Here is a 12,138-nt window from a genome sequence, read left to right as displayed (position 1 = left end):
ATGGCCGCTGAGCCTGCGCGTCCGGAGCCTGTGCTCCGCAACGGGAGAGGCCACAACAGTGAGAGGCCCGCGTACCGCAAAAAAAAATATATATATATATATTTAGCAGTTATATAAATCAAGATAATCACATTATTTAAAAAATATATAAACATGGATACAGAGGAGAGGCTTTTTTTTCCCTTCATTCAACAAATATTTAATGAGGACCTACTATGTGCTGGGCATTGTTCTTGGTGCTGGAGAGAGAGAGTAAATTAAAAACCACCCAGAGAAAAGAAGACAGGAAGTGGTGAGTGGGGGTGGAGTACAATTTCTAATTAGAAGTGGGGGGTGGTCAGAAAACACCTCATGGAGACCACAACGTTTGAGCAGAGGCCTGAAGGAGTGAACCACAGGGATACTGGAGGAAGAGCATTCCAGAAAGAACAAGTGAGAAGACCTTGAGGCACGAGCATGCCAGGTGCATCTGAGAAAGGACCAATGTGGCTGGAGGGAAGTGAGGGAGGGACTGAGAGCAACAGGAGATTCTGGAATTAGATGGCGGTGATGATTGCACAACTTGTGAATACACCCCAAACCACAGAATTGAACGCTTTAGGGGGTAACATTTACCATGTGTGAATCACATCTCAATTAAAGAAAAAAAACTGTATGAGAAAAAAAGATGACTAGGAGAGGGATGGGAGAAGTGACAGGGGCAGAACATGCAGGACCTTCCAGGCCACTCTAAGGACGTGGCTTTTACTCTGAGGGCAGTGGCAGCCACAGGAGGGCTTTGAGCGGTGCAGCGGCATGACCTAACTTCAGTGCTAACTAGACTCCTCGGGCTGTGTATGGTGAACAGACCGTGGGAGGCAAGGGTGAGAGCAGAGGAGGCGACGGCCAGTTCCAGATGGTGTGTCCCTGGGCAAGCTACCCTCTGTGCCTCAGTTTTCCTCATCTGTGAAGTGGGTCTGAAAAAGACATTTCCCCCACGGGCAGGGGTGAGAGCTGACACCAGGTAAAGTGCTGTTATGATGGCTGTGAGTGGAGGGTGGAGTCCAAGGTGCCACCTAACAGTTTTTAATCGTACAAATCAGTTTCTTGAACAGAAAACAAGGGGTGCCCCCTCCCTCCCGGGAAGCAGGAAGCCATCTCACCCCCCAGGGGCTCCTCAGCCCACTAAGACTCAAACCCAAACTGCTCACCATGTATGTGAGGCCCATGCCACCAGGCCCCCGCTGCCCATGCTAACCTCACCTCCCCTCCAGTCACCCTGCCCTCTTGCTATTCCTCAAACAAACCAAACATGGTCCTGCCTCAGGGCCTTGGCACATGCCATTCCCTCTACCTGGAATACACTTCTCTCGACTCTTTCCACAGCTGGTTCCTTCTCTGCCACAGGACTCAGCTCAGATGCCACCTCTTCAGAGAGGCCTCCCTTGACCACTCCATCTCAATAGATGCCACCGTCCCTGTCACCAACATATCCCCATTTTATTTCCTCCCTGGTGCACCCACTCTCAAACTGCGTGGACTTGAGCAAGTCACTCAACCTCTCTGGGCCTTAGTTTCCCCACCTGCAAAACAGGTATAATGATGGTCTCTACTTCAGAGGGTTGTTGCAAGGGTTCAAAGAGATAATTCATATAGTACCTGGCACACAGCAGGGCCTCAATGGATTCGTTTATCATTATTACACCTCTTGTCACTTTCCCAAGTGACCTCTTTTTGTACGGTCCGAAGTTTCTATGAGGGCAAGAACCTTGTCCATCTTGTACTGGCCACATGCCAACACCTAGCCCAGTGTCTGGCACTTAGTAGGTGCTTAACGTCCATTTATTGAGTGAACAAGTGAATTTGTGAATGAAAGCACTGACTGCCCACGCCCCGCTCTGACCCTGGCCTCACCCCTCCTGGGAGTAGCCCCTTGCAGAAGCCACCCACCCTCTCCAGCGAGGGGACAAAAGACCTCAGATCTCCGTGGCAACTGGCCACCTGCCTCTACCAACCTTCAGTGGCCCTAGTCCCGCCAGCCTGAAATAGCCTCACCTCCCCTGGCCCAGAAACAAGGGATCGGCTGTCAGCTCCACCCTGGGGAAGGAACCAGGCGGGTAAACACAGATTGTGTGTCTGACCACAAGACAAAAGAGGGGCGGGCAGGCAGATCCTCTTCTGGTCCTCCAAGAGCCGAGAAAATAAAAATAAACCTAAAAATCCACACTCGGCTGGGAGGCTGGAGGGCTTCCCTCCTTCCTCAGGGCTTTCTTCTGTGGCAAGTACTTCAGGGAGGCTGACCCTGCCTCAGCACTCAGCTGTGCCAGGTGCATGGATGACTACAATCAATTCTTGCAGCCGCCCTAGGAGGGCTACGACCATCTTACAGATGGGGAAACCAGGGCTCATAGAGGCAAAAGGACTTGTCCAAGGTCACAGGGCTGGGTTTCAAACCCAGGCCATTTGTCTCTAGAGTCTGTGCTCTTAACCATGAACCCAAGATACACTGCGGAGTGAAAAGAACAAACCGTACCATGCCATTTATGTAAACACATACACATCAATGCTATACATGGCTATGTAGGCCTGTAAATGCCCTAAAATGGTCTGAAAGCAGAGCTGGTGGTCAAAGGAGGTTTTAGCCAGTGATACCCAGCCCGGGGCTATTTTGTCCCCAGGGACATGTGGCAAAGTTTAGAGACATTTCTGATTGTCCCAACTGGGGGAAGGGGATGCTACTGGCATCTAGTGGGTAGAAGCCAAGGCTGCTATTAAACATCCTGCAATGCACAGGACAACCCCACAACAAAGAATAATCCCGCCCAATATGTCAATAGTGTCGAAGGTTGGAAGATGGAGGGAGTCACCCCAGACCAGGTACTAGGGCTGGAAATGCCCCCTGTAGAACCTGTTTAAGGAGGATGTTGAATCCAGGCTAAAACACAAATCCCTAGAGAAGGCCCCCAAGCCCTCCCTCCCCAGAACTCTCGGGGTGGAACCCTGACCAGCTGCAGAGTCACCACCCTTCACCAGGGCTCACCTCCCCCTTGGGGCCGCAACTGCTGCAGGGGGTCCCTCCAGCGGGGTCTCAGACCCTCCACCCCCTGGCTTGCTCGCAAGTTCTACGTCTCCTAAATTCTGGGGCAAGAACCAGCTCTGACCTCACCTGGTGCCTGCGAAACAAAGCCAGTGGGACACCACACTCTGGATGCCCACCTCTCACTAGGGTTCCAGCCAGAGAACCTGTGTCTATTGGAAAAAAGAAGAGAAATCACAAAAATCTGGGAGGTGAAGTTCTGCAGCAAGGCATGGCTTACTTCAAAGACTCAACTCTTGCAAAAGCTTTAAGAGAGGAGCGGCTGTATAGCAGAAAGGATGTGGGTTCTTAATCTGAGGGTGTGGCCCCAAGCCCAACAGTCTTCTGCTCACTGGCCTGATAAAGGCGGGATACTGTCTAAGAAAGAGATGCCCCTTGAAGCCTCCAGAAGCCAGGGACACCAACCCCATTCATCTCTTCTTACAGTGACAGAGAAATGGTCACAAGTGCAAACACCAGAATAATAGTGAATGGATGTCCGCGATGCTTATTTGAAGAGCACTGTCATTCAAATGCACGAGTTCTAGCATCCCTGAGTCACCTTTCTCATAAGGACAAGGACCACGTTTGCCCTGTTGACGGCTGCATCTTTGTGGCCTAAAACACTGCCCGGAATATACAGCAGGTGCTCCCTATACACGTACATGCTGAGAAAAACAGTCTAATTTATTTATGGCTTTACCTGTACGTAGCTCTGTTTGCAATACACAAAAGATGGGTCTCATCTAATTCTTAACTGATGCTTAGGTTTTTAACAGCACAAAATTTTCACTTGCTTCCTGAAAATGTTCAGCCCAATACAAAGTGGCCTGGTCCTGGCCCTCTAGCATCCTGAAGCTCAGATAATTTGGACCTTTTGGCTTGATTCTTGCCCACCTGGGCAGCCCAGAGGTCTCACAAAGACAGTAATTTGGGTCATGAACACAGCACCATGTTGGGGCAGTTAAGGGTAGCGGTAAAGAATGGGGACTATGCAGCCAGACTACCTGGGTTTGAATCCCAGCTGGGTCAGGCTGTGTGACCTTGGGAAACTGACTTGGCCTCTCTGTGCCTTTGTTTCATTTGTAAAGTGGTAAGCACAATAATACCTGGAACTTTTGAGCTGATACACAGAGAATGCTTTATACGGGGCTTACAAACATCTAGCACTACATAAATGTTAGCAAAATTATTATTACTATTGCTGTGCATTCATCTAATAATCATGCTGAAAATACAATTCCTTCCATCGGCAATTTGTAAAAAATATATTCTCATACATATGCATAATTTTACGTGGAAAGGGCATTACAAACAGCCTTTCTTAGAACATTTTTTCCTTTTTCATCTTTCTGCTTGCTTTTCTTCACAAGATACACATCTTTCCATCTTTTTCTCCAAACTCCTGTAATGTTATACATACAACGTACATCATATTATGGTTAGTGTTTTTCCCAAGGCGGAACTTCTTAGCATCCTACTTTGCACAACACAAGCTTGTGAAATCACCCCCCCCCCCCCCACATCACTGGTTAGGTCATTCTGTTTCAGTGACCGCGGAATTTAAAATGTACCGCCCCATCCCCACTCCCCAGCACTGCTCCCTAGTGTCAGACTAGGACTACAAAATCGTAAAAAAAATAGTGACAACACAAAACCACACAGTTTCTTGTTCTGGCAAGCAGAGCTCCAATGAAAAGAAAAGCTTTCGTCTCCTAACCCCAAAAAGCAGAACCACAGAAAATATTCTGGGAGCTTTCTGCCCACACCCCCTGATCCTCAGGGACCCTGGCCCAGCCAGCTCAGGCAGACCCTCTGGGTGCCTGAGAGTGACAGGTCTCTGTCCTCAGCCAAGGGGAGTCCTTCGGGGGCGCTGCTGACCACTCACTCCCCACGCAGGAGTCTCTTAGCTCATCTGCCCAGGCTGGATGGCACACCCATCAGGGGACCCACTGGCACCTACCCCTGACGACAGACCCCCCACCCCCCTTGCAGGCAGAGACCCCAAACCAATCCAACCAAGAGGCAAGTGGGTTCAAGGCTCACCCGGCCTCTCTTTAAGGGGGAAGACTTTGAGCCCCAAGAGACAACCTCAACTGCCCCCCATTGCTGCACATGCCCCAAAAAGCCACCAGAGCATTCTGGGCACCTACTTGTGCCTGGTACAGTGCTAAGAGCATTAACCTCAGACTCATGGAGGATTCAACAACACCCCTATGATGCAGCAGGTGCTGTACTATGCCCATTGTACAGATGGGGAAACTGAGGCACAGAGTAGGCTGGTGACCTGCCCAGGCCACCTACAGGCGGTGTGGAGTAAAGCCAGGATTTGAACACCAGCAGCCTGGCTCCAGAGCCCCACATTCAACCCTCACGCCATGAACAGACACGGAGTGCAAAGGAGGAACCCAGCAGCCTGACGTTTCCATTCTTCTAAGTTCTGCCCATTGTGTGGAAGAGAGAACAGGAGTCACAGAGGGGAAGTAACCAGAGGAAGCACAGGCAGAGGGTAAGGGTCACAGAGACCTGGGTTCGAATCCCAGTTTTGCCACCCTTATAAGGCAGGTGTCAAGCCCTTTATAAGCCAGAGGTAGTCTGTGAAGTGGCTAGGGACATGAGTTCTGGGGTGGGCAGCTGTCTACATGACCCAGGGCAGCTCACTTAAACTATCTATGCCTCAGTTTCCTCATCTGCCAATGGGGATAAGGATAGCACTTCCTTCATAGGGATGTTGGAAAGATCAAATGAATTGATAGAAGGGTAAACGATGAATCAGTGTCAGCTCCTACACAGTAATGACTGTCATTGTTATTATCATTATTAATACTGCCCAAGAGTACACACGGTGCACCCAACACAGCCGGGGCTTCTAGGTGTTGAGATCCAAGGTTCATCCAAAACCCGGGGCATTTTCTCCCACAATCTCTATGGGGTCCCCCAAGAGAGATCCAGCATCCATACAAGAGGGCTGTCCTTGCCTTTCCATGACTCTTCAATAAACACACAAAATACGGCACCAAAGTCATCAGTCCCCATTGGAGATAGGGGAGGAGGTGCAATCTAGTTCCTGAAGGAGGTGGGCAATGATGGGGAGATTCTAGAGGAACCAGAGAGCCCCGGGCCCGGAACCAAACAAAACCACTGGTTCCGGAGTGTAGACGGTCAAAAGGAAATTCACTCAGACTTCCTGTCCTCCTTTCAGCGCTGACTCACATCTCACTTCCTCCAGGCAGCCCTCCCTGACTACTCCTGCTTGCTAGATGCTAGAATCCTATAATCTTAATCATCTGTAATATTTAATTATCATATAACAATTAATGGTAATAACTAATATTTAGAAATGCCTTACTACCTGCTAGGCACTGTTCTAAGTGCTTTATATATATTTGTATAACTCACTTATCCTCTAAAAAACCGTATAAGATCTATTATCATTCTCCATTTCACAGATGAGGAAAGTGAGGTTCAGAAAGGTCAAGCCACTTGCCTAAGGTCACACAGCCCAAGGACCCGACCCCAAGCAGTCTGGCTCGAGCCCAGCCTCATACTTGGATTTCTGTAAACACCCATTTCGCCACCCTTGACTAGAATCTGGCCCTCCTCGAGAGCAGGAACTTAGAACTGGCTTTTCTGCATTTCGCACAATGCTCAGACTACCCCAAAGGCTTCATTTCTACTGGCGACAGGACCTTAAAACAAGGGACACAAGGAGGCCAAGGCAACCCTTCGAGACCTGCCTCTGCCACATGGAATTAAAAGCAGGGAGGGATTACCCAGCATTCTTCCAAGCAGGAACAAGCCCTTAGTAAGTATAAAGGCTGGGAGGAGAGAGTGGGAAGACAGGAGAGAATCACAACCTGCAAGCTGCCAGCCTCGCTGCCATGGAAAGCCTTGGTAATTAGCAGTTCGTGAAGCTCTAAGCCCTGGGTTCCAAAACTGAAAGATCTTGGGTTGTTTAGGGACCATTTCTGATGGAGCCAAACAAGAGAGGTCTCCTACAGCTCACAAACGAGGTACCGCTAGTCAGGTTACACAACCAGTCTGTTTCTGGCACCAGCTTGGGGACACCCAAAAGGACAAGGCAGAAAGAAAGCCTGGATTCCCCTTCCCTCATTTGACATGTGGGGAAACTGAGGCCAGGACCATATGCATGACTGATCCAAGACGTCCAAGTCGGAACCAGCTCATCTCAAAACTGACAGGTCAATACAAAAAAGACCAAAAAAAAAAAACTAATGAGCTCAGCAAATTCAAAGTGTCAAGGAGATAATATGGAAGTAGAGAAATCTTTTTTTTCCTGTTTCTTTAATAATAAGGATGGTTGATTCCAGTCAATTTCCATCATTCCGGCTTCCTCAGACTCTACACATGGACAATTTAAAACCACAGTTAACCCAAATGCCATCTCTATCTGTTCTGAAAGGCACATCATCCAGAGCAAGGATGTGGGAGGAAGACGTATATTTTCTTTCCTATTAATATAAAAATCGGCTTGTCTTTCCTCTTTCCCTTCCAGACTGAGAAGCAGGGAGTGGCTAGAAGGAGAAGTGAGGAGTTCCCTAGAATCTGACGTTGCTCAGAGATACCAGGGCTGTCTACATCTTTAATTCAGAAACTGCCAGCTTCAAACTGAGCAGATTCTTTTCTTTTCTTTTCTTTTCTTTTTATTTAACTGTGAGAGAGGGAGGGATGGGAAAGAAAGGCCAACCCTGCCTCATTCTCACAGGCCTTTCTAGAAGGGTCCTTTAGCCAAATGGTTTTCAATGCCTCTGCACAACTCTCCTCCCCGCCCATCCACCCCTCAACACACACACCTCTTTTCACAGAGAGAAGGGCTCTGTCCTCCTTGAGTTAAAACTCGGACCTCACACAGCCTCAGCTGCACCCCCAAGCCACGGGGCACCCCAGAGGATGTCAGAGTCTCCCTCTTTCCCCCGGAGACTGGGAGCTGTAGAGCCTGGCTCTGGGGTTTCTGAAGGAAACACCAACCGCCACCGCCCCCCCCCCCAACCAGCCCTTCCTGAATCGGGATTAAAAGACTTCCTAGAGCAGAGAAGGGAGTAAATGAGGTCCCAGCAGGAGGCTTGGAGATTAAAGCCCTCGGAGTCTCCTAATTTCCAGCAAGGCTCACCCCACTCCCACCCCCTAGCCACTTTTCTCACTTCCTAGGAGAGTAGGGAAGTGGCCCCTTCCTCCCTCTCACAGAGAAAAAAAAAGAAGAAGAAGAAGAAGAAGAAACAGAAAAAGAAATGCAGCCGAGAATAGGGGTTTGGAGCACTGGCTGGGACTGCCCTGGTTCAAAATCCGGTATCCCCAATTAACCAGTTGTTTGATTCTGGGCAAGTTACTCAACCTCTCTGGAGCTAAACTCTCCCATCTAAAAAATGAGGGAAATATTCGTCCCTACTTCATGGGCCACTTGTGAAGGTTCAACCTTCTCATGACAAACGTAAGCGCCTGGCACATAATAAGCGCTCAGTTATTTTACAGAATCTGACGATGTGGTTCTGCAACTTGGAGTTGGGGATGGGGAAGATGGGACTGAACCTCGGAGTCATGAGTTCGAAACCCACTGTCCCCAAGCTCCAGCAAAAGCGTGTGCGTGGGAAAGAGGGGTTCCTACCCCAGGGTTTTGTCGACCTCTGTCCCTACTCCGGGCTTTGGGTTTTATCCTACTGTACTGGGCGCTTAGGGACTCTGGGATTTCTAGGGCCCGTCCTAGATGAGTAGTCTGTGGTGCACTAGGTGGCGAAGAAATCCCCGGGAAAAAAAACGCAGAAGCCCAAGCTCCCGGCGCCTGGCTCCCAGAGACCCTGCCTCACGGATGTAACTAATTTTAAAACTATTTGAAAGGCGGAGAGGGGGAAAGAAAAAGACAAAAGGGCAGCGTGCCGTGGGGAGAAACGGAGTGAGGGAGACCCCGGGTCGGGGCCGGCCAGGGAGGCGACAGCCCAGCTCTGGAGGAGGCCGCCCTCCCCAAGTCTGAGGCGATTCTCGCGCCGCCCGGGGGCCGTGGCCACAGGTCGTGGGGACCACCCCGCGCCGGAGGCCCCTGCGCTCCGCAGCGGGGCTGGCGGCCGGAGCGGAGGCTGTCCCCGCGCTCCCCGGGCTACACTCACCGACTGCAAGAAGCGCAAGGTGCCCACGTAGTCCCTCTCGGTACCCAAGATCTCGTTGAGGACGCAGAGGCGGAGGCGCAGCTGGCGCTCCGACTCCCGGGCGGCCGCGCACTGGCCGGAGATGGGCGCAGCGGCGCCGGGTGCCCGGGGGTCCAGGTGGGCACTGTCCCCAGCCCCGTCGCCGCTGGGATCGCTGCCGCCGGGCACCTCCATCCTAGCGCGGCCGCGAGGCACCGGCTCCTTCCCCCGCGCGGAGGTCGCGCCGAGCGGCGACTCAGGCGTCCAGGCACCCCATCCCGGACGGGGCGCGCCAGCGGGCCGGGCTCAGCGGCGGGCCCGGCGCATGGCGCGGCGGGCGAGCAGGCGGGACTTGGGGGCGGGCGGCCCGGGCCGGGGGCGGAGGCAGCGCGCGGAGGCTGGACGAGGGGAGGGAGGGGGCCGGCCCTCGGGGCTCCCAGACGGCTGGCCAGGCCGCCGCCTCCCCCGCCGCCAAGGGAGCGTCTGCCAAGTGCCACGCCGCGCTCGGGCCGCAGAGGCGCTCCGCGCGCGCACTGGGCCCCTTGGAGACGAGCCGCGGCGCTAGGCTGCTACGTCGGAAGCTCGGCTCGGCCTGAGCTGGGCGCCCGGGGCTCTTGGGCGAGAATCTTCCGCGAGGGACCCCGCGGAGACCCGAGAGTCCGAAGCAGAGCGCCCGCCGCGGCCAACGCACCAACTCCGCGCCCGGACGCGTGGCGCCCCCCCCACCGTCCGCCGCGGGCTACGCCACTCCCACCCCGACACACACGACACCCACCGCGCGCAGCACAAACACGCAGGTCCGGTCGCCGGCTGCCGCTGCTCGGGCTGAGTCAACACCCGGTTGTAAAAGCTGGCAGCGGAGCCGCTCAGGAGCAAGCCCTCCCCACCACGCGCGCCCCCGCCGGCCCCGGGAAGAAAGCGGTGACCCCAGCCCCTGCCTTTGGGACACCAGGCCTTTGGGTGCCCTTGGGCGCTGCCACGACCTTGGGAAGGAAGACGCACGGCTCTCTCGTTCTCTCTCTTACCCCCTCTTTTCTCTTTCCTCTCCCTTTTACTTTCCTTCCTTCTTCTCTTTTTCTCTTTCTTTATAACTTTTATGCCCCCCATGAGATGAGCCTGCCCTTTCCAGCCTTTCCCAGAGGAAATTATTATTTGCTCTCCAGTCACTAATCAAGTGGCAGCTGCTCTTCCATACACCCCCAGCCCTCATAAGGGCTCCTTCCATACACCCCCCTGCCCTCATAAGGCCTTTGGAAACCCGGCTTCTAGTCTAGGCTGCTCTGTGTGACCTTTATAATCAGCAAACTGCTAGACAAATGTCTTCACCTGCCGCACTAGAAGGTGTGAAGGAAGATCCCTCTGGGGCCTGTTCAGGTTAAAATCCCAGCTCCCGCGCTTGCTAGTTTCCTTGGGTGACCTTGCCCTGGTATCCTTACCTCAAGAGCCTCAGTGTTATCATTACAGTGGGAATAATCATGGTACCTAGCTAATGGGGTCCTACAGGGTTATGTGTTAATCCATAAGGGTACTTGGAACAGTGCCCAGCACCTAGAAATTTCTCTATAAATGTTTATTATTAATTAATAGTGCATGTATGAACAGCCCTCTTAGCCCAGCCCCACTCTCCATACTGTCCACACAGTTCCTAACCTGCCCCTGTTTAAGGGCCAGAGATTGTGTCTCTGCAGTGGATTGGCTGATTCATGTAATATCCCCCTGTAGGCTGTAATCATCCTTTAGGCTGTTCCGAACACCCAGGATTATTCTCCCAATGGCCTCTGGGTAAATACTGCAAGTGCATAAGGACACAACGAGAGAGTGGGGTGTCTTCTCCTCTCTCAGAGCTCTGTTTCTTTGTGATCTTGGACAAGATGACATTTGATCTGGGCCTCGGGTGACTGAAGTTCCCCTGGACAGGTAGTCAAGGGTGTGAGGTAGGTGAGCCTGCCAGGTTTGGGTAGTGGAATCAATTGTGTCCGAAAGGTGATTGGCTCCCGGGGTTCTCGGAAAGAGGGCTCTGGAGCAACTCTGCTCTGTGACCTTCAACTGGTCACAGCAACTCTCTGACCTTCAGTTGCCTTGTCCTTAAATTAATCCTATCTACCACAAGGGGAGAGCATAGTGGGAGCATCCTGGCTGTGGAATGAAAGTGGCTTGCATTTGTTTCCCAGTTCCAAATCCAACTGGCTGGGGTGCCCTTGGTCAAAACACTTCACCTCTCTGAGCCTGTTGCCGGTTCTGTAAAATGGGAATCTTTGTAAGAGAAAAATGTATGTAAAGCAGTGTTTCTCAACCTCAGAATATTGACATTTGGAGCCAGATAATTCTTAGTTGTGAGGGACCATCCTGTGCATTGTAGGACATTTAGAGGCATACTGTACCCACTAGATGCCAGTAGCACCCCTTCCCCAGATGTGACAACCAAAAGTGTTGCCAAACATCCCCAGAGGGACAGAATCACCCCCAGTTGAGAACCACTGATACAAAGTACCTGACACAGATAGCCAGCACATATTAGGCTTTCAACAAATGTTAGTCCCGTTCCCAGCCGTGACCAAGAAAGATTAGCTTCAACTTCAGAGATATTAGTTACACACACACACACACACACACACACACAGATCCCATGCTTCACCCAAGAATTGACCCGCCCTGCCAAAAAGACCAGCCTAACGTTTCCGCGTTTCCGTGCATGGAGCCCACCTCTGGCCCACCCCATCTCTTCTACATTCTTTTACTCTCTCAGATTCCTCTGGGATATTTCTCCACCACCATCCCATCCCTAGTGAAAGATAATATAACTTTTTTTTTTTTTTTTTTTTTTTTTGCGATACGCGGGCCTCTCACTGCTGTGGCCTCTCCCGTTGCGGAGCGCAGGCTCCGGACGCGCAGGCTCAGCGGCCATGGCTCACGGGCCCAGCCGCTCCGCAGCATGTGGGATCTTCC

At 52.0% G+C, this 12,138-nt stretch overlaps 1 protein-coding gene across 1 annotated transcript in view; it reads right to left on the bottom strand.

Annotated features, from left to right (window-relative positions):
- PREX1 (phosphatidylinositol-3,4,5-trisphosphate dependent Rac exchange factor 1) overlaps window positions 1–9,484 on the bottom strand; it is a 266,015-nt gene extending 256,531 nt beyond the window's left edge. The window contains exon 1 of the mRNA XM_024128382.3: window positions 9,175–9,484. Within this exon, the coding sequence (XP_023984150.1) occupies window positions 9,175–9,387 (213 nt within the window). The 5' untranslated portion in view covers window positions 9,388–9,484. The remainder of the gene's footprint in view (window positions 1–9,174) is intronic.
- Between the last annotated feature and the right edge of the window lie 2,654 nt (window positions 9,485–12,138).

This window comes from Physeter macrocephalus, chromosome 14 (assembly GCF_002837175.3).
Source record: "Physeter macrocephalus isolate SW-GA chromosome 14, ASM283717v5, whole genome shotgun sequence".
Taxonomy (NCBI): Eukaryota; Metazoa; Chordata; class Mammalia; order Artiodactyla; family Physeteridae; genus Physeter; species Physeter macrocephalus.
This window is presented reverse-complemented; position numbering and strand designations above follow the sequence as displayed.